Here is a 24,822-nt window from a genome sequence, read left to right as displayed (position 1 = left end):
ACTTAAACTTAAACTTTATTGTGACTGAAGGTAGGGTGAACCAATGCAAAACAGAGGTAAGACCACAAGCAGGATCACACAATAGAAAAAGCTGGCTTAAGCCAAAACTCAGCACTCCAACAGAAGGATTATTGTGTTTCTTAACATGACATAGGAACCTAACTCTCCAGACAATTTTAGAATAACCTTCCTTTCACAGTAATGACTTTTTTTTCCTGATTAAAAAATGTTTGCATGCGTCCTGCTCTACTACAGAGAAAATGAAGCAACTGCTCTAAGTTGTGACAGCTTTCCTATAATTCCTTCTGATCCACCTGGCTCTTCTGCTCCCTTGGAGATTTACTAAAAAGCTAGTCCTGTGCTTTTTAAATTAAACTACTACCTCTGGAACTTTTTGTTGAAGTATAATCAATTATCAATCCAGTTGCTTGTGTTGAGGAAACAGAAGGGATTGCCAAAATGTTCTGGACCCTTTCAGGGTGAGTTCAAAAGATGTATTCTAAGTTTTTGCTTTGAAGCTTAATTGTTGTTTACTTTGACCTATTCTCATTTTTCTCATCCATATATTGAACATGGGAGCTAAATAGCAAATACACTAGAAGTTTTCTTCCTTTTTTAAAATGACCCCTCCTTTATTCAAAATAAACTTCATATTGAGGGGCCGTTGGTGCTCTCTGAGCTTGCTTGTTTTCTTGCAGATCTGTCATTACCCCAGCTAGGTAACATTATCAGTGGTAGTATGGACTAATCTGAACTAGCACTGATGATGTTACCTAGTTAGGATAATGAAACATCTGCAAGAAAAGAAGCAAGCTCAGAGAGCACCAAGGACCCCTCATGTCAACCCTGAGCTACAAATATTCTCCTTCATTGAAACTTTATACTTATAGGATCTTTGGGTGCACAAAATTCATTGTCTTTCAGTCGGACAGGTTACGCAGTGCATTAAAAAAAGAAGCCATTCTGCTGTTTAGAAAAAGTATGAGAACAGTTTTTCTGCATAAGCAAAAGCAGTAGGTTCTAAATCACCAGAGCTTTCACTTTCTCCTAGCAGTGCATTTGTGCATGGTGCATTAAAGACCATTCAAAGGTTGAAATCACATAACACTCAAAAGTGGAATTGCACAAAAGCCTCTTAAATAATTGAAGCTAAATCTTGCAATGAAGGGATTTCTTCTTTACCAGCACTTTCGGAGCAGTTATATACAGTATTCATAAAATTAAATGCAAAATACATTGGCTTGGTGGATAACTAAACCTACTGACGTGGCAATTAATACAGCTAAAGCTTCTTCCTGGGCAGTCATAAAATTTCCCTGCAAGAAAGGAAGAATAACTCACCACATACAGTTGTTTCCAAATGTTACCCCATTCCCATAATGTGCTGGTAACTTCTTGTACCAATGGAATCTCAGCAGGTATTACATTTTCCGCATTTCTGAACCAAAGCATAAATACTGTATTATAATACAATTTAACATTATACACATGATCAGCAACCCCAAGTGGAAAGCCAGAAGTGGAACAGTCAGCTATGAAGGCTGGGTCCATAGCTAAACATCTCACAGACAGATATTTGAGACAGACAATCCTGAATTGACACTCAGATAGGCTCCTCTAGTCACTAGTAGGCCGTTCTATATTAGATGTTCCATACATCTCATGAATAAAAGGTAAAGGTAAAGGTTCCCCCGCACATGCGTGCTAGTCGTTTCCGACTCTAGGGGCCGGTGCTCATCTCCGTTTCAAAGCCAAAGAGCCAGCGCTTGTCCGAGGACGTCTCTGTGGTCATGTGGCCGGCATGACTAGACGCCAAAGGCGCACGGAACGCTGTTACCTTCCCACCGTGGTGGTCCCTATTTTTCTACTTGCATTTTTACGTGCTTTCGAACTGCTAGGTTGGCAGAAGCTGGGACAAGTAACAGGCAATCACTCTGTTACGCGGCACTCGGGATTCGACCCGCCAAACTGCCGACCATCTGATCGACAAGCTCAGCGTCCTAACCAGTGCTGAGAAGTAACGGAAGGAGATGAAAGAATGAAATCAGAAAAGATGTGGAACAGATAAGTCTTGCTTAAATGAAAACATTGTAATTCTGGACCACTGTTTACCTAACCACAAGATTTTCAAATACCTTCTCATGTTTTTTGGACTTCCAGACCTGGTGAGGTTGGACCATGTCTGCCAAACATGGTCAGGATAGATAAATGACTGTATACTAATTACTGTTCAGCAAACATAGGCTTCATTCACCCAGTAAGCTAAACTATAAGACAAGGTTTAAACACAACAAAGGGTAAGACAATTCTAATCAAATCCCTTTACATCTTAGCAAGTCGTATGAACCAAGCCATCATGTTAGGCAAAAATGTGGTTTGTTATTGAGTGAACTTAGCTACGTGGGATGTGGCTTTCATGATAAAAATCTGTTTCATTGTGGGTCATTTTTAATTGTATGAAGGGTTTTTTAACCACAAGGTATGACATTTTATCTACAGCTAAAAGTGGAATTCACATAAGAATTATGCATTTGGATCAGATGGAAAATTCACATAATGCAGCACCACTCCAGCTACTCTCCAGCTGCTTTTGTGGGTTTTACAAAGACAACAGCCACCCCCAATAGTTTTAATCTGAACATTCAGTATTAAAAAATAGGAAGACTCTCAACTTTTTTCAGCTTTACTACCATGCTTCACAACAATCAAAAGATATGATATATTCATATACCAGTCCAGCAGCTTTAAAAGAAAGTATAACTTTATCATTACTTTTTATCAAATTCCCTAAAATATTACTGTCCATGATTGTTGGCATCTGATCCCAAATTGTATACTGAATTGATCTTAACCACAAGAAGAACCATGAAACAAGAAGGGACATTTGGTTTCGTTTGGTTACAACATGTTCTTCTTTATTGAGATGTGTTTCTAATATACCACATTTTTGCTAAAACAAGTTAAGGTATCTAACAAATGTATGTTATATATAATACCTTTTCTTCTCAGCAGCAATTTCTTTGATGTGGATAAAAGATTTTGGAAATATTCCCTGTTGGAATTGAAGGGAAAAACACAGCTGTTATATTTCCCAAAATAGATCTTCCTTGAAAAGTCGACAGTTGAAAAGTCAACACTATGCAAGTAGAGGTTTAGAAGCCAACTCTTCTATGATACCTTAGTAATTGAACTACAAGACTGAGTTAAATTATTATTATAATGTTCTATACTTTGCCAGGTGTACAAAAAAGCACTACTCACTGAGTACTGGCCATACCACTTATCTTCTTTTGCTACTGACTTTTGACCATGCACTGGCCAAATGATACAGCAGTCCCTCTCTAGCAACACATGCTGAATGTCCCAAATGCATTCCCTGACTTTTCCTTTTGAAAAGATCAAGGATATAACAAGACGTATTTTATTATTTACCAGTGATGGTAAATAATGCTGGATAATGAATCTCTTTTACTAAATCAAAGAACCTGCTATAGTATGATGGAGATGGACTTGGATCTGAAGTAATTCCACTCTTGTCAGCATTCATTTATATCTAACATCCAAAATTGATCTTACAAAGACTGTTGATGTTATGAAGAGTAATTTAGCTGAAGTAAAGTTCTTTGTCTTTCTTTATTCTTTCTTAGTCATTTGAGAGCCATGTATTTAAAGTATAGCATATAATACTTCCAATTGATGTACTTCCTGTGATCAGGAGTCAATCTAAAAACTTGAGCTTCATTCAGATCCTGATTTAATATCTTGACAGGTAAAAGCATAAAGCATTCCTAAATTAATGTTAATCTTGGATAAAATAATTAAACATTGTTAATATTGAGAAACTTAAGCTCCATGAAAGAAAGCTAAAAAATAAGTCAATTTAAATATTAGCTTATTTAAATATTGCCCAGCCAAAACACATGCAGACTACAATCCTGTACATGTCTACATGGGACCAAATCAGTGGGGTTTGTTTTAGAGTATAAATATATAAAATTGTTCTGTACGGTAGATGATTCTCTCCTTAACATTCTCTCCTCTGTGCAAAAGGAGAAAAAAGCAAATTATAACACTTCAGTAATAACAATTATGATGATAATAGGATAAACTCACCTCAGTTTCTTTATGTCTGACCAAGTATCCCCTATACCAATCTATGATTCAAAACAGAACCGTATCATTGTATTAGATTTTGTCCACTCACACAGCTTCTGCTATTTAATAGTTACTCTACAAGCACTATCCCAGGACTAAGTCTCACTGAAGATAGCACATTCCCACAATATAGTTGTGGAAAAAACTGGCCTATCTATTAAAATATGGTTTTATGGTTGCACAGTCATTCGTTCATTCGTTCATTCATTCATTCATTCAACCACTCATCTCACCAATGCAGTTCGAGATGTCTAACAAGAATTGGAATACAATATAAATACATGCATATTTTAACAAACAAATAACACCCTTGCCAACTGATTAATTGATCCACACAAAGTGGCTTCCAAAGGCAACCATATACCAATAGCATGAGCTTGATTGTTCTTGTAACACCGATATGTATTTAAAACCAGCAGAATCAGACCAAGCTGAACCATAAGCAGTACAGTATGGCTTTCCAGGGGGCAGGTGCAGCTACAGAATAGAACCATTTCCTAGGTTCCATTCAATGACAATCCCTAATAGATGAACTGAAGAATGCTCCTTTGATCCAACCTAGAAACAATGGAAGCAAAACTGTCTCTCAAGTACTCTGGCTCCATGCTTTGTACAGCTGTCTTAGTAATAAATAGCACCTTGAATTGTGTTGTGATTCAGGGTCAGCCTGTGGGTTCGGCATTTGGGTCAGATGATTCAGAGGAGGAGGGGGGGTGTTGGAGAGGTTGCTGAGGGGGTTGGAGATCTTGCTGATGAGAGCACTCAGCCAGGCCCCTCCCACCTGGTTACGACGCAGACCCAGCTGTGTGAGCCTGACAGCGTGGATGAAGATGACCCACAGCTGGCCCTGTTCAAGGACGCCCGATGCAGGAGGCAGTCAATCAGGATTAAACAGAGGAAGGCAATGGGGCACCTCGGAAGGAGGCAGAGAGAAGCCAAGCCCTGAACTGTTTAAAAGGGGAATGCATGGGAGGGCTGGTTTGCTGAAGGCAACCATTTGAATAGTTCCTGTTTCATGGTTTGTGTCTTGTTTTGCTCTATTTGCTTTTGTGTTCATAAATTTGGCAGGCTTAGTTCCAGCCTCTTGCCTTCTTGTAAAAGGGGTTGTCCCTGCCTTATCTGCAGGGCCGGTAGTAGGCTGGTACAGAACAAATTGCACCAAGAAGCAAAATGGAAGGCAGTGTAGCTTGCAGAGCAAAGATGTAACATAGGAAAAGTGAAATGTACCCATGATTGTCTGTGGTATGACACGGTCAACCAAACGAATGGTTTAATTTGTACATTTCCTCTAACATTGCTTTCCTAGAAAGGTGGCAGGAAAATGGGAAAGATTTAAATGATCTATAGCTACATCCAAAAACAGACATGACTTGCATGACTTCCCTAAATTTAAACAAGTACTGTAGTAATTCTCCAAGATTGAATGTCATGTCTCTGGGTTGTTGAAAACCAGAAATAAATGTCTGATTTTACCTCTGGCTTTCAAAAGAATTCAAGAACCAGCACAGATTCATGTATCTGGAAGCCATGTTTCCCAGTTATCCTTGAACTGGACTGTTGAAATTATCCATATAGGCAAATGTGTCAATAGGAGTCAAACTACTATTCTGCATTAGCATTGTAGTCTCCATATGCTAATATTAATAATGCTACTTTTGTTTGCTTTTTGCTTTTTCAAAGTAAGGAAAAATCCTTTCTATGTTTTCCAAGTATACGGACACTAAACTCTCCTTGTTCCAAACCTATGGAGAGTTATAATCCAAAAACACTGGAAAACGTTTCATGGAGCTCCCATAAATTCCTATACTCCTGAGCCTGCTAGCTGGAAGTTCTGGGAGTTGCAAACAAGTACATCTTGAGAGTATCCAGTTGCAGAATACTGAAATGTGATTTCTTGACACATAAAATGATCAGAAGAACCTCAAAGCTGAATTAAATAAAAAGCTATGCAACCCTGCATCTTTTTCCTTTCCCCAACCCACATGGACAGCCAGGTGCCTAGCGGAAGCATGATGGGAAGTTTGAAGACAGTAATTCATTCTCTCTCTCTCTCCTCCACTAGTAATGAGAGGCTTGGTATTGCTGATTTTAGATGTCCTGATTGATCAATATCTTTCTCACTAGTTACTGATAGCCCCTGGCTTCTATGACTCTTACCTTCCAAAGAGATTTAAGTTTGTGGTGGTGGCTGCATTTCATGACTGTCAATTCCATTGTTCACCTATCTGCTGCAAGGACCTTTATTTATAGCTGACTTGAATTCCCACTGTTCAGTTTCACATGAAGAAGGGAAAGAAAACTTTCTAATCATTTTCAAACTATGAAATTTTAGAGGGTCTGCTGTAGTTTCTTTATGTTCCTATCCCAAAAATAATGCACCTGATGTGCACTGATAATAAGTTTCATGTATAAGCCTTGGTGGAGCAGTGGGCTAATGCCTCCTTAAGTAACACCAGCTGCCTGCAATTAGTGCAGGTTCGCATCCCACCAGGCTCAAGGTTGACTCAGCCTTCCATCTTTCTGAGGTAGGTAAAATGAGGACCCAGATTGTTGGGGGCAATTAAGCTGAATTTGTAATAATGCCGCTTGGGGGGGGCGAAAGCCCTAATAAGCAGGCATATACATAGAATGAAGGCTACTGCTAAGCTTGTAAGCCGCCCTGAGTCTTCGGAGAAGGGCAGGATATAAATGGAATTGAAAATAATAGTAATAATAATGCAGATCCAAACTCATCTGAGATGAGGGGTTAAGGTAAACATGTTATTTTTCTTCCAGTTTATTTTATTTTAATTTTATTTTGCTTTTTCTCTGATCAAAATAAAAGCTTCCGTGTCTAGCTGAATCTGCCACTCAAGAGGTACCATAGCGACTTCCGGTGGCGGCGGAGCGCCGGAGACAGCCTTTTCGGGCTGCCCGCGGCTCAGCTGTGTAGATTTCACCCGAAACAGCGCCGATCAGCTGTTCGGGTGAATTTGAAGCCCCCTCCTCGGGAGAAGAGGAGGGGGTGAGGCCCCAGGTAGGGGTCGAGTTCTCCGGGGCCGCCTGAGTTTAAAGCTTGGGCGGATGAAGGATCGAACTCCCCCGTAGCCTGGGTTGCTCCCAGCTGGTCAGCGTCTCTGCTCCGGATTTCTTGGAGCAGAGCCAGGCGTTTACGACCACCCCTGCCAAAAGGAAAGACTCTGCCAAAAGGAGCAGGCAGAGCGGTACAAGAGGAAAAGGTGAAGAGGATCTTTATTTTTACTCTCGAGCTTAATGGACTTTTTAAACTTAAAGTGAAAGTGCGTCATAAGTGAAAGTAAAAGATGGCGGCTAAACCTCCCTCAAAAACTCTTCGGAGTGCTGGAACTTCTCTGGTGCAACAGACATCGTTGCAAACCTTGCTTCCTCCTGCTGCATTGACATCGAAGGATTTACAAGATGCCCTTGAAAAACATGCCCAGGTAATTTTAGTAACATTGGGTGATAAATTGGCAAAAATGGAGGAGAGAATAGAAGAGAGGATGGAAGAGAAATTTAGTGCGATGAGGGTAGACATTTTGTCTACAGTGGAAAGTGTGGCTGAATGTGTGCAAGGTCTGGAAGAAAAAGTGGAAGATTTGACTCAAAAAAATGCTGTACTAGAAGTAAAGGTATTGGAGAATGAAGACTTAAGAGACAAAATGGACAGAGAGTTAAGCCTTGTTCAGTTTCACCAGATGCAGTATGCTGTTAGAATCAGAGGCTTAAAAGAAAATATTAAAGAAGATTTAAAGCAGCTGATTTCTGAAGCCCTGGAAGCAGTATTGGGTCAGCCAGCATCTGAAATAAAGGGATGTATGGATAAAGTTTTTCGTGTTAACTCATGGATTGCCAGACAGAGGAAGCTACCTAGAGATGTGGTGGTTTACTTTACAAAGAGAGAAATCAGAGATGAAGTTATTCAAGCTGCCTACGACACTAAAGTAGTGGTTGCTGACCAAGAAGTTTTGGTCCTAAAGGAAATCCCTCCAAAGATTTTAAGGAGAAGAAAGGACTTTGCATTTATCGTGCAGGAACTTAAGCAACGTGATATAAGGTTCAGATGGGAGATTCCAGTTGGGCTGGTGGCGATGTATGAAGGTAAAAGATACCGTCTGGTTACTGTGGCACAGGCGCGTGATTTCTACAACAATGTTTTAAAAGCAACCCCACTATCACTTTTGGAAGCGGCAAAGGGATCTGGTGAAGAAAAATCTCATGAGGCTGAAGATGGCCAGACAGAGGAGGATGGTGCTGGAAGGGATCAATTTACAACTTTATTGGCTGATGCTGGAGAGCTAAGGGTGACGCGTGCTGCTTTAAAAAGAGCAAAACAAATAAAAGAACAAGACCAGCAGAAGTTTATGGAACTTTCAAAGCGTACTTACAGCGAGGCAGTGGGAGGAGCGCGGCCCAAAGAAGACAGGGCCATTGGAGAGGTGCTCCAGAAGCTTCGGGGCGACAAGAATGGCGACTAAATTCTTAACTTGGAATGTTAATGGACTAAATTCGCCTCAGAAGAGGAAGAAAGTTTTTCAATATTTAAAACAATTTAAGACTGATGTTATATGTTTGCAAGAAACGCATATTAGGGCTATGGACCAAAAGTTTTTATTGAATTCAAGATTGGGTACGCAATTTGTTGCCTCTGCAATGAATAAGAAAAATGGAGTGGTTGTTTATGTTAAAAGTGCTATAACAGCGGACTTAATTGAAGCAGATAAACATGGAAGATACGTAATGATAGATTTGTTGTTAGAAGGCAAAAAAACGCTTTTAGTTGGACTGTACGCTCCTAATCAACAACTACAACAGGTTGACTTTTTTAGCTCACTTCATACAAAGCTTACTCAATTGGATTACAAATCGTTTATTTTTATGGGGGATTGGAATGGCGTTTTGGACGTACAGATGGATAAGGCTGGTTTTTTTAAGCGTATTCCGTGCCATGCCAGATTGCCTAAGTCTTTTTTTGAAATGAAGGATGATTTGGAATTGCGAGACATCTGGCGTGACACACACCTGCATGAAAAGGATTATACTTTTTTTTCTGATAGACATCAATCTTTTTCTAGGATTGACTTCATTTTGCTGACTAATGACTTTTTTTCTAGGATCAAGAAGGTAAAGATCTGTGCAAGAGCTATTTCTGACCATAGTCCAGTATGGTTAGAGATCAATAAGGACAATAGAGATAGGCGCTCGTGGCGCGTAAATGAGAACTTGTTTAGAAATCAGAAAAACGTGGAAGAATGTAAACAACGGATGAAGGATTTTTTTGAAATTAATATGAATAAGGATACGTCTATGGACATGGTTTGGGATGCTAGCAAGGCATATATGAGAGGGGTGCTGATATACATGAATAATAAACACAGACGTACTTTGGAAGCTAGAAGGAAAGAATTGGAGAATGAAATTAAGGAAAAAGAGAAGGCCTTGATTTTGAATCCATTGGATGTGAAGATTAAGGAGGCTATCAAGCTATTAAGAGGACAATTTGATAAATTAATGGCTGATCAAGTGGCAACTAACTTGAGGTTTGCCAGGCATAATACTTTTTGCAATGCTAATAAGCCAGGTAGATGGCTGGCTTATAGACTAAGGAAAAAGCAGAGGGCTTCTAACATAGACAAAATTGAACATAAGGGGAAGGTAGTGTTTCAACAGGATTTTATTTAGGAAGCCTTTGTGGATTTTTATTCTAAATTATATGCTAAGGAGAAGATTAATGAAAAAGATATTGATGAGTATTTGGAGAATGCTAGCATCCCGGTTCTTACGCAAGTACAAAAAGAGGAGATTAATCAATTGATTACAGAAGAAGAAATATTTACAGCAATTAAGGAGTTGAAGGTCGACAAAGCGCCAGGTACAGATGGTTTGACTGCGGCTTACTACAAAAACTTACAATTAGAGATGGTTCAACCGTTAAAGCAACTGTTCCAGACAATCCAGAGAGGGGGAAAGGTGCCTCCATCTTGGAGAACTGCTTTTATCTCTCTGATCCCGAAGGAAGACCAAGATGCTACTCAAGTAAAAAACTATAGACCGATATCACTATTAAATACAGACTACAAGATATTTGCTAAGGTGCTGGCTAATAGACTGATGAGGGTTCTGCAACGGGTGATTCATGGGGATCAAACTGGGTTTATTAGTGGTAGGCAAATGAAAAATAACGTGAGGCATATAGTTGATGTGTTGGAATTTTTGGAAAGGAACAACCAGATCCCTGCGGCGCTAATCTTCTTAGATGCTGAAAAAGCTTTTGATCAATTGAATTGGCAATTTTTGATGAAAGTTTTAGATAAAATGAACTTTGGGGATAAATTTTTGCAACCAATCAGGGCATTATATCAAAAACAAACAGCTCGAATAATAGTTAACAATAGTTTGTCAGAAGTATGTAGTATTGAGAAGGGTACAAGGCAAGGGTGCCCGCTATCGCCTTTATTATTTGTGTTAACATTGGAGATATTATTGGTAAAAATACGAAATTCGGAAAGAATTAAGGGTATACGGATTAGAGATCAGGATTATAGATTGAGAGCGTTTGCAGATGATCTGGTTGTTACAGTGACCCAGCTGGAGAGCTCTGTTGTGGACCTGATGGAGATAATAATGCAATATGGGAAGGTTTCTGGATTTAAAGTTAATGTACAAAAAACTAAAATCTTGGCCAAAAACATGACAGCATCGCAAAAGGCCCTTCTAGAAGGGTTAACTGGATTTGAGATTGTCAAAAGGATCAAATATTTGGGGGTGCTTTTGTCGCCCTCTAATACAAAATTATATAAAAATAATTATGAAAAATTATGGGGAAAAATTCAAAAAGAAATGGAGAGTTGGGAAAAATTGCAATTGTCTTTACTGGGAAGAATTGCAGCAGTGAAAATGAATGTCCTGCCTAAATTTTTGTTTTTATTTCAAATGATACCGATTCTTAAGAAAGATTCTAACCTGGAGGAATGGCAGAGAGGTATCAACAAATTTGTTTGGGCAGGGAAAAGACCACGAGTCAAACTTAAGATTATGCAGGATACTCGTGGAAGAGGTGGTCTTAAAATGCCTAATCTTAAATTATATTATGAAGCTGCTGCGCTAGCAGGTATAAGTGATTGGATTAATTTGACACAAGACAGATTATTAAATCTTGAGGGCCACGACTTGTTGTTTGGTTGGCATGCATATTTGTTGTATGATAAGAAGGTAGATAATGTGTTTAGAGTGCATATTTTAAGACAGGCATTGCTGAGAGTTTGGAAGAAGTACAGACATAAGCTAGACTGCAAGATACCATTGTGGTCAATTCCAAAACACGCAATAGAAAATATACATGCTGGTTTTAAACATGATGTGACTACGTACAAGGAGATTCTAAACTTGGAAAGAAATGTCTGGTGTTTGAAACCATATAGTCTCTTGCGAGATGAGAAGATTGTTCAGAATTGGTTTCAATATACCCAGCTACGGGCCAGGTGGAAAGAAGATCAGAAAAATGGTTTTACAATGACTGATGAAAATCTGATAAAGCAAATCAGAAATCAGGGTCCAGCACATATTAAACGGATATATCTTGCATTGATAGAGATTGACTCAGAAACAGAACTTGTTAAGGATTGTATGATAAAATGGGCCCAAAATATTCAAGAAGTTATTACAATGGACATGTGGGAAAAGATTTGGGTGAGGAATGTAAAATTTACACAAGCTCAAAATCTAAGAGAGAACTTTTATAAAATGTTTTATAGATGGCATTTAGATCCTAAAAAGCTGGCAAGTATGTATCCGAATTATCAACCAAAATGTTGGAGGTGTGGTGATGAAGATGCAACATATTTTCATGTATGGTGGACTTGTAAAAAGGTTAAGGCTTTTTGGATAAAAATTTGGTGGAATATGCAGAAGATTTTCAAGCAAAGGATAAAGTTTTGTCCGCAACTCTTCTTGCTGGGAATAATTACAGATGCTACGGTTGTGGACACTAAGTTGATGTTGAATTTAATCACGGCAGCAAGACTTTTAATAGGTCAGTATTGGAAGAAAGAGGAACTGCCGACTATAGAAGAATGGACTTTAAAGGTTTCCGACCTGGCAGAGATGGCAAAGATTTCGGCTTACTTGAAAGATCACTCGCAAGAACGTTATATTATGGAATGGAGAAAATGGGTTGAGTACATTCAGAACAAATATAGGGTTAAGAAGTTTTATGTAGCATTTGAATAAGTCTTCCTTCGTTTTTTCTTTTTTTATTTCCTTTTTTTCCTTTCTTTTTTCTTTTCTATATATATTTGATATTATTAAGATTTGTATTATCCTGTATAAGCTAGAGAGTGATGGATTTTAGAGTTTATGGTTGTTAGTATATGGTTGCTTATGATTGGTTTTTTTTCTATACCTTGTATTTAGCTCTGGGAAGTCGGGGGGGAGGGGGGGAGGGGTAGGGAGGGAGGGAGAGGGGAGGGGGAGGGGGGACTGTTAAAGATAAACTGTATGTTAAAACTTTTCAATAAAAAAAAAAGAGGTACCATAGCATCCTTTTTACATGCTTGTTTACCTCCTAGGCCTGTTAGATTGGACTATAATTTAGCAGAAGGAGCGAACTTTGCTTTGACTATTGCTTCTTGGAGAGAAAGAAGCTAAGAAAAGCTAAGAAAACACCATGGACAGCAGCCAGGACAAAGGAAACCAGCTGAAGGTCTATTATGCAGCCACGTCACAGCACAGTTTCATCTCTGTTGACAGAAAGCATTGAGACAGTTCCTGCAGTTACCAGTTTAACGCCCTATGTTCATATGCCTATGTGGAGGTAAGCCACTTACTTAGTTCTCAAAGTCACTAAGCTACAGCCCCTCCCCCCAGTTGCTCAGTGGCTGTACTGTTACCATGAGGAACATTAATAATTGATATCTGAAATTGTTCAAGAATTAATGACTACTATAATTGAAGAAGTTGTAGTGTAGCTGAGGATACAGAAATGTTGGACTGTCATTTTGCACTTATTAAGGTATCTAATCCTTTGTAAGAATAACTTTCTAATGATCTAAATCAGGGGTGTCAAACTGCCGGCCCACAGGCCAGACGTGTCATGTGGAAGCCGCGCCTACCCCATTGCCGGCAATGGCAAAACTCCCGATATGAGTTTGACATGTCTGATCTAAATCAGTAGTTCAAGAGAGACCTCTTCTGGTAAAAAAATAGATAACCCACTTTATTAGATAGATAGATAGATAGATAGATAGATAGATAGATAGATAGATAGTTAGATAGATAGATAGATCGATCTATATCTTTATATTATCTATCTATCTATCTATCTATCTATCTATCTATCTATCTATCTATCTATCTATCTATCTATCTATCTATGTATCATCTACATCTATCCTGTGCTATTTTGATAGTTTTCAGTAGCAACACTTCCAGCACTTTTCTTTTGAATTCTAATTCTGAATTTGTAATTATCACAATGTAACATTACACTTATGTAATATGAAAGTTCAGATTTGTAGTCACAATATAACATTACACTTATGTAATATAAAAGTTCAGATTGCTTGCGGTGGTTTTCACAAGGTAAAGGTAAGTTGGATGTTTTGTGTGGGCTGGCAGGCCAGGTGAGTTGTGAGTCTTCCCAGACCCCAGCAGCTTTGCTGGTACTGGTGGGCAGTGACTCTCTCTGGGTTGCAGAGTTTTGCTTACACCAATGAGCTGAATGGGCGGCTGAGATGGTGGGGGGGAAGTAGTTGGGTAGGGAGAGTTGCAGCAGCACAGCAGTTGTAAGTGTGTGCAGGCTACCAGGCTCCCACATTTTTATCATATGACCATAGGATTGCTACAATGGCCGTAATTTCAGGAACAAGTTGTAAAACTCTTTGTTCAACACTGTCTTAATTTCTAACAGTTGTTAAATGATTGGTCATGTCAAAGATTACCTGTAAGTCATATTCTCCACCACAGACATTGGGATATTAGCTGGACTTTACCTGAATAGTGTCCACTCTACTCAAAATCCATTGAGAGTGACATATACATTTGCAAGTCCAAACAACCTCTATTAAATAGTCCTTATATGAAATAGCTTTACTTGTACTCCACAATCAACTAGTCACACCACAGTTTTAGCTTAAAGAATAGTGAGACCATGTTAATTCCACACCTCACATGCCTCACATGTGTAGTACTTAGCAACAAAGTAAGCCATGGCTTGCAGATAAAAAGTCATAAGCCATCTTATACACAACCCCAAACTCAAGCTGATGAAGCAAAGGTGTCACAATATGAAAAGTACTGTATATTTTTCATGTTTACCTTCATAGTCTTCCAATATATGAACCACATCCCCAATATGTATTGATATCTGCGGCACTTGGGTAGCTTTGAAATTGTATATTGCTGTGAAAATAAAGAATACAATGTCATTAAGCAACTTTATACTTTAAATGGACTATTTCCAGATGCAGCATTCGGTTTAATATTATGAGAAAAAGCTTGAATAAGCCATAGGCTTACTACCCCTCTTCTTTGAATTAATTGTTTTCAAGATCTCACTTATCTTCCCCAATTGTTTAGTTGTATTTATCCAACTAAGAATTGTGATTAGTGTTAGCTCATCACTTTGGGCAGGAGTAAACAAACTGCATCTGACATAGGCTGCTTAGAATTCTTCAAGATCATGCCTTCAAAGTGAGCAGCTGTTCAATAACTTTTAACAAGTCTTTCTCCCTAATGCTTGAAGAGGTCAATGAGTACACTTCCAACCCTCTCTCAAAAACAACAAAAAAGTTTGCCGCTGCATCCTCTGGAGATGTTTTTTTCACACTAGCCACATTCTCTGCAGCTCTGCAGGATAAATCATCATTGCTGCTGCCACCATCATTGCTTCACCCACTTAAAAGAAGAAGAAAACCTTCTCACACCTGGATGAGAGAAATAAATATGCTTTGAATTATGGTGAATTATGGGATGATTTTGGATTTGGGCACAACAGTAATTATTCTCAGTTTCCCATGGAAGGCGGAAAACCCCCTTTTCCTGTCCTTAGTATAATGCCACAGAGCACAGAAAAAAGGAGTTCTCTGACACCAGTATGATACCCCAGTGTATGGAATGAAGCAGGCCAATGGGAGATAAAATGATTTGAAAGTCACTTTGATTTTCAGTCAAATGATGTCAACTCGATATCAAAAGGGAACCAAAGCTGCATGAAAAAGTTTGATTCACAAGCCAAGATTATTTGGTTGTATTGCAGTTTGGGAAGCTAACCCCAAATATAAGAAATACAGGTGGTAAGTGGTAAATAAAAATAAAGAGTATCTGTGCTCAGAACGATATAATTAGAGAGCTGTATATGTTTGGGCTCTCTTGTGCTATTTAGGGAATAAAAATTTGCACTTAGATGATGAAAAATGTGTTGTGATAATTCAGAGAACCAACTTTCATTAACAAAAGTGTTTTCAGCTAGTACAAAACAATTTAGGTGATGTACTATGTTTGGGGCATAACTGTACCACTTGTGAAACAATTCCTCCACAAGTTCTATTAAACCAGCCAGGAGCAAAAACAAAATTGGATTCATTACCAAGTGCAAATTGGACTTTCAGTCTGAAATAAATGTATTTGTGCTGGGTTCTCCAAAAGAATCCAGACACTTGAATCCTAAGCACATATTAAATGGTTATTCCAAATTCTCCTCTTTGCCACCTATTTCATTCAAAATTTGTCTTGACATTCTTTCCAGCACACTAGCCAATATGCATAGAAAGTGGTTTCAATAGATAGCCAAGACAATTCAATAACAATAATTACCTTGTAACAACAATTAAGGCCGACTCTTTTTGTTGATCAGCTTCCCAAACATAACATATTTACAGCTATATTGCATCAAGCTGTTTCCTACAGCATGATGTGAATATTCTTCACTGTTTTTACATTAAAATAATAAATGTTCAATGATAAAGATGTTTTTAAAGGAGACTTTTATTTCACAATTGCCTTATTCACAATATTACATATCTGGGTCCAGATAACATCATTTTCCATTTTTTTTTAATTTTTTTTATTTTATTGAAATCATCCACAACTACATCATAACAATACATCGCAGTGCTTATTAAAATTACAAAACATAATAATAAACATTCTAATGATTTAAACAAATTGCTATTACATTGTATATTCAAACCTTCCCATAACCATCCCTTTTTGTCAACCATTCATACCATGGTCTCCAAGATAGATAATAATCTGTATACCCCTTATCTTTCAGCCAGCATGGTCAGACGATCCGATTCCGCACAGTCAATAAATTTCTTAATTAACAGGTCCTTGGGAGGGCTAACAGAGTTTTTCCAGTATTGAGCCCATAATATGTGTGCCACCGTTAACAAATGCGACATCAAATACCATGTAGATCTATTCAGGTTGTCTGGTTTTAAGCCTAACAAAAACGTCTCAGGAGTCAATTTAACAGAATATCCTAAAATCTCATTCATCCATATATGAAGCCGATACCAATACTTCCTCGCTTCGCCGCAGGTCCACCACTGGTGGTAATAGGTGCCTTCTCTTTCTCCACACTTCCAACATGCTGGGGACACACCCAAAAACATTTTACCCAATCTAGCTGGCAGGAGATGCCAACGAAACATCATCTTATAAACGTTCTCCTTATACGCAGTAGATTTTGTCAGTCTAACATTTTTCTCCCAAATGGACCGCCACTTATCACGTTCTATTTGATAATTCCTTTCCCAGGAGACCCTAAAGCCCTCTGTAAGCTCATTTAACCCATCCATATCCAATAGTAAGGAGTAACATTTTGCCAGCAACTTCTCACTTTTCCCGAAAAGAATCTTATCGAATCCTTGAGCTTCTCTAGTAATCCCTGGCACCACTCTCTCCTTCATGAACCGACTGCGCTGCATATACGCCCACCAATCTACCTGGATACCCTGTTCCTGCAATTGCGATTTAGATTTTAATTCTCCATTTGAATGTAATAATTCTTTATAAGTCACCCTTTTTTCTGGATTAAACACATTAGGGAAGGTCAATGCTTCCATTGGGGACAGCCAATACGGTGTTCTCATATAAAACTTCTTCCTAACCAACGACCAAGCACCTAATAGTATATTACGCAAATAATGCCTTATAAAATATTTTGGTGGGCTTCCTGACTCCCGCCACAAATGGGCATGCCACCCTTGGGCTAGATCATGTCCCTCTAATGCTAACAAATGCCTATTTTGGAGAGTCATCCACTCCCTTATCCAAACTAATAACGCCGCAACATAATAATACTTCCAATTAGGGAGCCCAAGTCCTCCTTCTGCCTTTGGTCCTTGCATTATCTTAACTTTAACCCGAGGTTTTATCATTTTCCATTTTTGAAATCTTCCTAAATCTTTCTTTTTTGATTTCTTTTTTTAATTAACTGTTAGTGAGGAAAAGACAGCCTGCTTGCTACTAATTAGTAGCATTAATCAAATTGAATGAATAAATTAAAAGCCTTTCCTATGCTAGCAGCCAATTATAAGGTCAATGACACCCTAAAAGTCTTGAAGGTAGTTGGGGGCTGCTTTCATTATATTTACATTACATATTATATTATTTCAGGAAGGAGGTGATATATTTATTTTAAATGAAATTTCAAGAGACACAAATATGGCACTGTCAACACCCAGGATGGAAACAAAAATCTTAAAAGAACTTGTGGGACAAATTAGGATGAAAAATCATACCACTGAAAATCAGCAACACAGTGGTTTATAGTTTCAATCAGAGTGACTGCACAGGGCCCATATCTAGTGTATAGTTTCTATTTCTCTTTTACTAGGACTATCAAACCTGAACTGCAAACATCCAGACAACCATAAGTCAGCCAGTCAAGAATTAATTCTCTGCATCTCTTTGCTGCCATCTCGACATTATATTCAGTGGTGGGATTCAGAACTGGTAGCTAATTTTTTGTTGCCCAGGCCCAGAATGGACTTCCGGAAGCGGCATCACACTAAGAACCGGTTGTTCACATATTTGAATCCCACCACTGATTATATTGATATTTGCAGTCCTGATTCAATAAGCCTCCTGTTGTTTCAATCTTTCTCCACAGTTCTTTCTTCCATATAGAATTAGAATTAATTCAAAGAGACCATTCTTTTCATTTCTCTCAATTTTTAGAAACTATTCCAAACTACTCAAAGGTGCTTTTTCATGAGGCAACTGCTTTTTCATGAGGCAAATGTCTTTGTAGATGTTTCTCTTCTCATCCAAGAAGCTTCTTCAGCTATTCCAAACTACTGTTTCAAGATGAAGCTGGCTCACCAAATGGATCTTGGAATTCCATGCCCAAACTCTTTGTGTCAGCTGCTTTTTCAAAGTGTGGTTTCAAAGGGTCTGAGATAGATGGAAATGGACCTTACCATTGCTTTTGCCTTGAACCTTTCTGCCTCAATGGATGGATTTGCCCTAGCTGGAAAATATGATGATTATATATAAAGCACTTTTTTTAACTTGAATCAAATAATTTAAGGGCAGAAGTTCAGTTATGAAACATTGCAAGCATATCTTTTTAAATGTATTTATTGCAATTCTATCTTGAATTCTCCCAATAATGCAAAGAGGGATTTTTCCTCACAATAACTCTATGATGTAGAGACATAGTAACCAAAATCTAGTAAACATCATAGCTGAGACTCCCAATTCGAGTCTGACTCTTTAATCACACTGTAGGTCACATATAGATACTGACATCCCTTTTCATCCCTAATGCTTTCTTTCTTTATCTTTTGTTTGGTAAGAATTCCATTGTAATATGATTGTAATATGGAAGGAGTATTCTATTTTTTTTTAATATACCGGGTACGCTTAAGTAAATACCACTTTGATTTAATCACATCGGTACTAAACATTATTTTCTTATTTACTGGGTTAATTTAAACTCTAGTCCATTCCTTTGTCTGTGGCATGTTAAATCACTTCAAACCTGCCTTTCAGACTGTTGTAGTCTTAATACTTAAAAATCAAGGATTGGAAGGATGGAATCAAGTCAGAGACTTTGTTCTTTCCTTGTAGGAAAAATATGAAGTGTCACACATCAGCTTTAAAAACCAAGAAAGGCACATTGTGATTCTTCCAAGCGGATTTTTTTTTAAATTTCCACACCTATAGACAGAATCTTGCCAAACTAAAACAGACGATCACCCACATAAAGCATATACTCTGGGAACTATTAGGGAAAGGTTGTCTTCACCCTCTTTCTCTTACACAAAATAGCTGAACTGAGTTGTTTTTTTATTCCTCTGGATTCACTTCCTCCTGGAAATCCCGCCCATTACATTCCATCACATGCAGAAGGGAAGCCCCTTGGTAATGCTTTAATAATTAAATGTGCCTTTAAAAGGGCAGCCATAAACCCTTCATTTGTCAACTCACTTAAAAATAAATAAATAAACAGTACATACTTAAATGAACAGATCACATTACAACTTCAGAAAATATATCACAGACTTTTCCAATCAGCTGATTAACATAGTTGGAAGGCACCAGAGGAAGAACGCTGCTACCTAGATAACTGCATAGTATTAATTTATTACAAATGTAGAATTCAATCTGCCAACCATTTTCAAAGTTTGCCTCATTCTTAACCTTGCACTCATTTTATTTCATGTATTTTGTTTCAATTTTTGTTCTTAAAGGAAACAATTTCATAAAGCAGGTGTGAGGACGTAAATGTACATTTACTTCCTATAATCACTGGATTGGTTCTGCTTGTGCCAGGAAGAGAACAAGTAGAGAACTTAATAATATTCAGAATTTAGCAATTTTGCCTTAATAGAATAATGTTCTTTGCTGATGGTACCTTAGGAAAGGGCTTTAGCATGATGACATCCAAACAACTGACAAAGGAAGTGGTTTTGCCGCCTTAATGTTTTTCTGAACAAGTGAAACTTACAGCTAAGTCCTGCCACGTCATTTGATACTATGAATCTGATTCTTAAAAATTGATAATGGACAGGAAGTAAAGAGAGTCAAACTGTTTGAACACTGTGAATTCCTATGTATGAATTCAGGAGGCCAAACGAAGAAAAAATAATTTTAAAAATCTGTATCAGTGAATGGCTTCTTTGTGCTTATATAATTACAAATTCTTTCTCTTTTTTAAAAAAACAAGTGGAATAGAGCTTTTTTAAACCAATCAGTTTTATATATTAAACTAAGATTATACAGGTAGTTCTCGACTTACAACAGTTCACTTAGTGACTGTTATAACAACACTGAAAAAGTGACTTCTGACCGTTTTTCACACTTGAAGACCGTTGCAGCATGCTCCCAAGGTCACATGATCAAAATTCAGATCCTTGGCAACTGTCTCCTATTTATGATAGTTGCAGTATCCTGAGTGTCACGGTTCCGATAGATGAAACCAATTAAAAGAACTGCAAAGCAAAGATTTCTTCCTTAAAGAACATTTTATTCAGGAAACAAGGTATCAGCACTTACATAGTTGAACCCAAGACTAAAGTTCCCTCCCCCCCTGCTACAAAGTAACCCACCAAAACTTTTTCTAACATTGACCTTGATTCTCACACAGTTGCAATTGTTACGGCTAACTGAAACAGCTCAAGCATTCCCCTTCTCCATCTGAAAATACCAAACAACAGGAAAAAAAACACAATAAAAGCAAAAGGTAAAATGGCTACAGTTTTCTCAGTTGTCATAGCAATGACACTGAGGTCATGCGATCACCTTCTGCGGCCTACTGACAAGCAAAGTCAATGGGGAAAACAGATTCACTTAACAACCATGTTACTAAATTGACACCTGCAGTGATTCACTTAATAACATTTGGCAAGAAAGGTCATAAAGTGAGGCAAAATTCACTTAACAGCTGACTAACTTAGCAACAAATTTTGGGCTTAATTGTGATCCTAAGTATAGCATTTATCAAGGGTACTGTTAAGGATTTGTTGTGCAGAGGTCTCCTTGTGCTACCAAAGAGTTGCACAGACAAGGAAGGGTACTGAGAGCAGTAAGAGTCACACAGTAACCACAAGAATACACTGAGTTGTAAAAGCAAAAAGTAGTTTACTTTGAGGTGGTGTAAAAACAAAAATGCACAGTCAAAAATAAACAGTCCAGGTCATACACAATAGCAAAAGTCCAAGGAGTAATCCAAAATACAAAGTCTTCTTACCGGACCAGAGGTCAATACACAGTTCAGGTTCATCACAGTAACAGAGCAAAAAACAGTAATAGTAGAGAGCAGTGAATTCAGAGAGAAAGAAGCTACGTTACTAGCTCCCTCTTATGGCCATGAGAACACTTACACACCCATTGGCCAATTAACATCTTAAAGACATAACATCATGGTTAATATATTTTCAACCCAACATTGTAGGCTAACACCATATGCCTAACAGGTACTACTGTGAGCAAGCCCCTTGGTTATGTGTTCTCAAGACTCCAGAACACAGATTGTGTCCTTACTTGATTTATCATGAAAGAAGAGACAAGCGTAGATACTGTAGTTTATTTTCAGATATAAAAGTTGTGCATAAAAGATGCTGACCAATTATTAGTCCAACATGCTTTTTACGCATTGCACTACCCTAGATTTGATTTGCACAAAGAAATCCCTGCATCTCCAGACAGTAGTAGGTTAGGATTCCCCCAACTTAAGTTCATAGTTCTCTGTATCATTCTGCTGATATTTTCTACTTCAGAGCACACAATTTATTGCTATACTATGTAAAGACTGAATATGGTCATTTTCAAATTGATTTTTCTTATTTTATCATTCAATGAAAAACATGAATAAATATTTCCTCAATTAATCCCTACTAACGTTTATTATCATTATTTCAGGTTTCCTTCATGAAATTCAAGACATTGGCTAAGAATTACCTTATAATAAATCATAGCCTTGGGCCTTGGAATCTAATAGTGGACATTATGAAAAGTTCCTGCTTATAGAATTTTTCCCCATTTTGACAGAGGGATGAACATTGCTGTGCTAGATGCAGTCATCTTCTCAAAATAACTGCTTATTACAGGCATTTTTATATATGCTAGGAAGGAAGGAAGGAAGGAAGGAAGGAAGGAAGGAAGGAAGGAAGGAAGGAAGGAAGGAAGGAAGGAAGGAAGGAAGGAAGGAAGGAAGGAAGGAAGGAAGGAAATAAGCAGCATGGAACAGAAATGCAGAAGACCTGACTCTTCCCCCAGGTGTTGACCTAGGATGGAGGTTGAGTTGGAAGGTGGTTTGGTCTGGCACCTGTGTGTGAAGTGTAGTTGTTTTATTTATTGTTGTGAACTGCCTAGAATTATTATACGAACTGGGCAGCTATATAAGAATGTAAATAAATTACAAATATAGCAATACTGCACAGCAGTATCTATGAGAATACAAAGTGCTGGCAATGCATGAAGCTCAAACTGAATTCTAGGCAATAACAAGGAGTAGCTATGCCCATTTGTCAACAGCATTGTTTGTTGTGGTTTTTGTTTGACTGTATCTGGGGAAATAGGAACTCTGTTTCTTCTCAGCAAAGGTCTTTTGAGTAATTATTGGAAGGAGAAAATGGGCAGCAAGGAAGAATTAACTGAACATTTTGGACTTACACTATTGATTGAACTAAATAAAGTGTGTTGCTATTGAATGATTTTATTAGTATGTAAAGTAAAAGGATTCAATATAGCCAAACAGAATGATTCACTGACACATATTCTATATGTCTTGAAACCTTGCTGAGTAGCCATTTGGTTACTCAAAAACAGGGATTCAATTCACAAAAGGGGTATCGTATATGAAGAGTCATTCAATATTCAGCCCTTGTTCATGCACTTAGATAAGGACATGCTGAAAAGAGTTGGTGAAAAAGCAACATGCTGAACTCAAGGGCTTCCTTATTAGATAAACCCTCTCTTTTCTTGCCTGTTAAAATAATTGACTGCTTAGAAATGAGGAATAGACAAGGTCTTAAGGAAAGCCATCAGTGTTCTGAAGTTCCACCCTAGGCTGAAGCAAAGATGCCACAACTCCCGTTTGTTATGCTCACTTGTGATCAGTTATTATTTCATCATTATGTTCTAAGTTTCTGAAGTCAAAGATGCTGATAGCTCTGTTCACACAACTCACTTAGTTTCAGTATATGAACTATTGTCTCTTTGGAAGAAATAGCTGTGTCATCATCATCGTCATCGTCATTGTTGCCGTTGTCATTGTCGTCGTCATCACCACCACCACCACCACCACCACCATTATTTCTTTTTCTTAGTTTCCATAACCAAGAGAGCCGTAATCTAACTATGTGGGCAAGATTTGTGCTATATTTTAAACTAATATGTGGATGACTAATTAGTTATTTAGTTTTGGCCCTTTTTCAAGCTTGCTTTTGAAAATTGAGTATATTAAACCATAAATTGTTATCATCACCATGCCCTTCATCCACATAGTAATACTGATAGGCTCTACTTGCCAAGGAAAATAGGTTGGTTTGAATATTGCAAGTATACCAGACATTTGAAAAAAAGGGGGGGGGGCATTGGAAGACTATCTAAAGCAGAGGCCCCCAGCCTTTTAGGCACCGGGAACCGGTTCAGTGGAGAGAGGTTTTTCCATGGACCATAGGATGCATGGTTTTGTGTGCTACCTGCATCCCACGGATGGGGCTTTGCTTTTGTTTATGTGAACCGGTTGCTGGCATTCCACGGCCTGGTACTGGTCCACGGACTGGGGGTTGGGGACCCCTGATCTAAAGTACAGTGAAGAAAATGCACTAAAACTAGTACAGTATACCATGAAAGCTTACTGAATACTGGTGATAGCGAATTGGCTTACGGAGAAAAACCAAATGAATAAGAGAAAAGAGACAGGGCAAGGCAAGTATTACATGGCTAGCACATGAAAATATAGCAGGCAAAGCAGATAACAATAAGATCTAGCAATAGCTAAGAACAGCAAAATTGAAGATAGATGATAGATGATAGATAGATAGATAGATGATTGATAGATAGATAGATAGATAGATAGATAGATAGATAGATAGATAGATAGATAGATAGATAGATAGATAGATAATTATGGCCATACAAGATGAAGCCTTTCAAACAAATGCATACAAAGCCAGAATTGAAAAGACAGCAACAAATAGCAAGTGCTACCTCTGCAAAGAAGCTGAAGAAAGAATGAAATGCCTAATTAGCTGCTGCAAGAAAATCATACAGAGTGACTACAAGCAATGTCATGATGACAGAGTAGCAACAATGGTGTACTGGAATATTGCAAGGCAATATCATTTGCCATAAGCAAGAACTGGCAGCACCACAAACAGACAAAGCAATAGAAAATGAAGAAGCTGAGATGTTCTGGGACTTTAGAATTCAAGCAGACTAGCACCTGCCCCCAGACTTAACAACTGTTGATGAGCAAGACAAAAAAGTCTAGAAAAAGAACAGTAGATGTTGATATGATTGGTTTGAAAGCGGGGTAAAAGAGGCTAAAAGGTAAAGGTAAAGGTTCCCCCGCACATGTGTGCTAGTCGTTTCCGAGTCTAGGGGCTGGTGCTCATCTCCGTTTCAAAGCCGAAGAGCCAGCGCTTGTCCGAGGACGTCTCTGTGGTCATGTGGCCGGCATGACTAGACACCAAAGGCGCACGGAACGCTGTT

The 24,822-nt window shown here is 38.2% G+C and overlaps 1 protein-coding gene across 1 annotated transcript in view; it reads right to left on the bottom strand.

The window, feature by feature from the left end:
• Positions 1-24,822, bottom strand: part of DOCK2 (dedicator of cytokinesis 2) — a 322,065-nt gene that overhangs the window by 294,388 nt on the left and 2,855 nt on the right. Inside the window, exons 2-5 of the mRNA XM_081319663.1 lie at positions 14,467-14,550; positions 4,114-4,154; positions 2,997-3,052; positions 1,342-1,438 (exon numbers count right to left, since the gene is read on the bottom strand). Of these exons, the coding sequence (XP_081175789.1) occupies positions 1,342-1,438; positions 2,997-3,052; positions 4,114-4,154; positions 14,467-14,550 (278 nt within the window). The remainder of the gene's footprint in view (positions 1-1,341; positions 1,439-2,996; positions 3,053-4,113; positions 4,155-14,466; positions 14,551-24,822) is intronic.

The sequence above is a fragment of the Vipera berus genome, assembly GCF_964194415.1.
Source record: "Vipera berus genome assembly, chromosome: 2".
NCBI lineage: Eukaryota > Metazoa > Chordata > Lepidosauria > Squamata > Viperidae > Vipera > Vipera berus.
The sequence above is the reverse complement of the archived record's forward strand: the minus strand, read 5'-3'. Positions and strand labels throughout refer to the sequence as shown.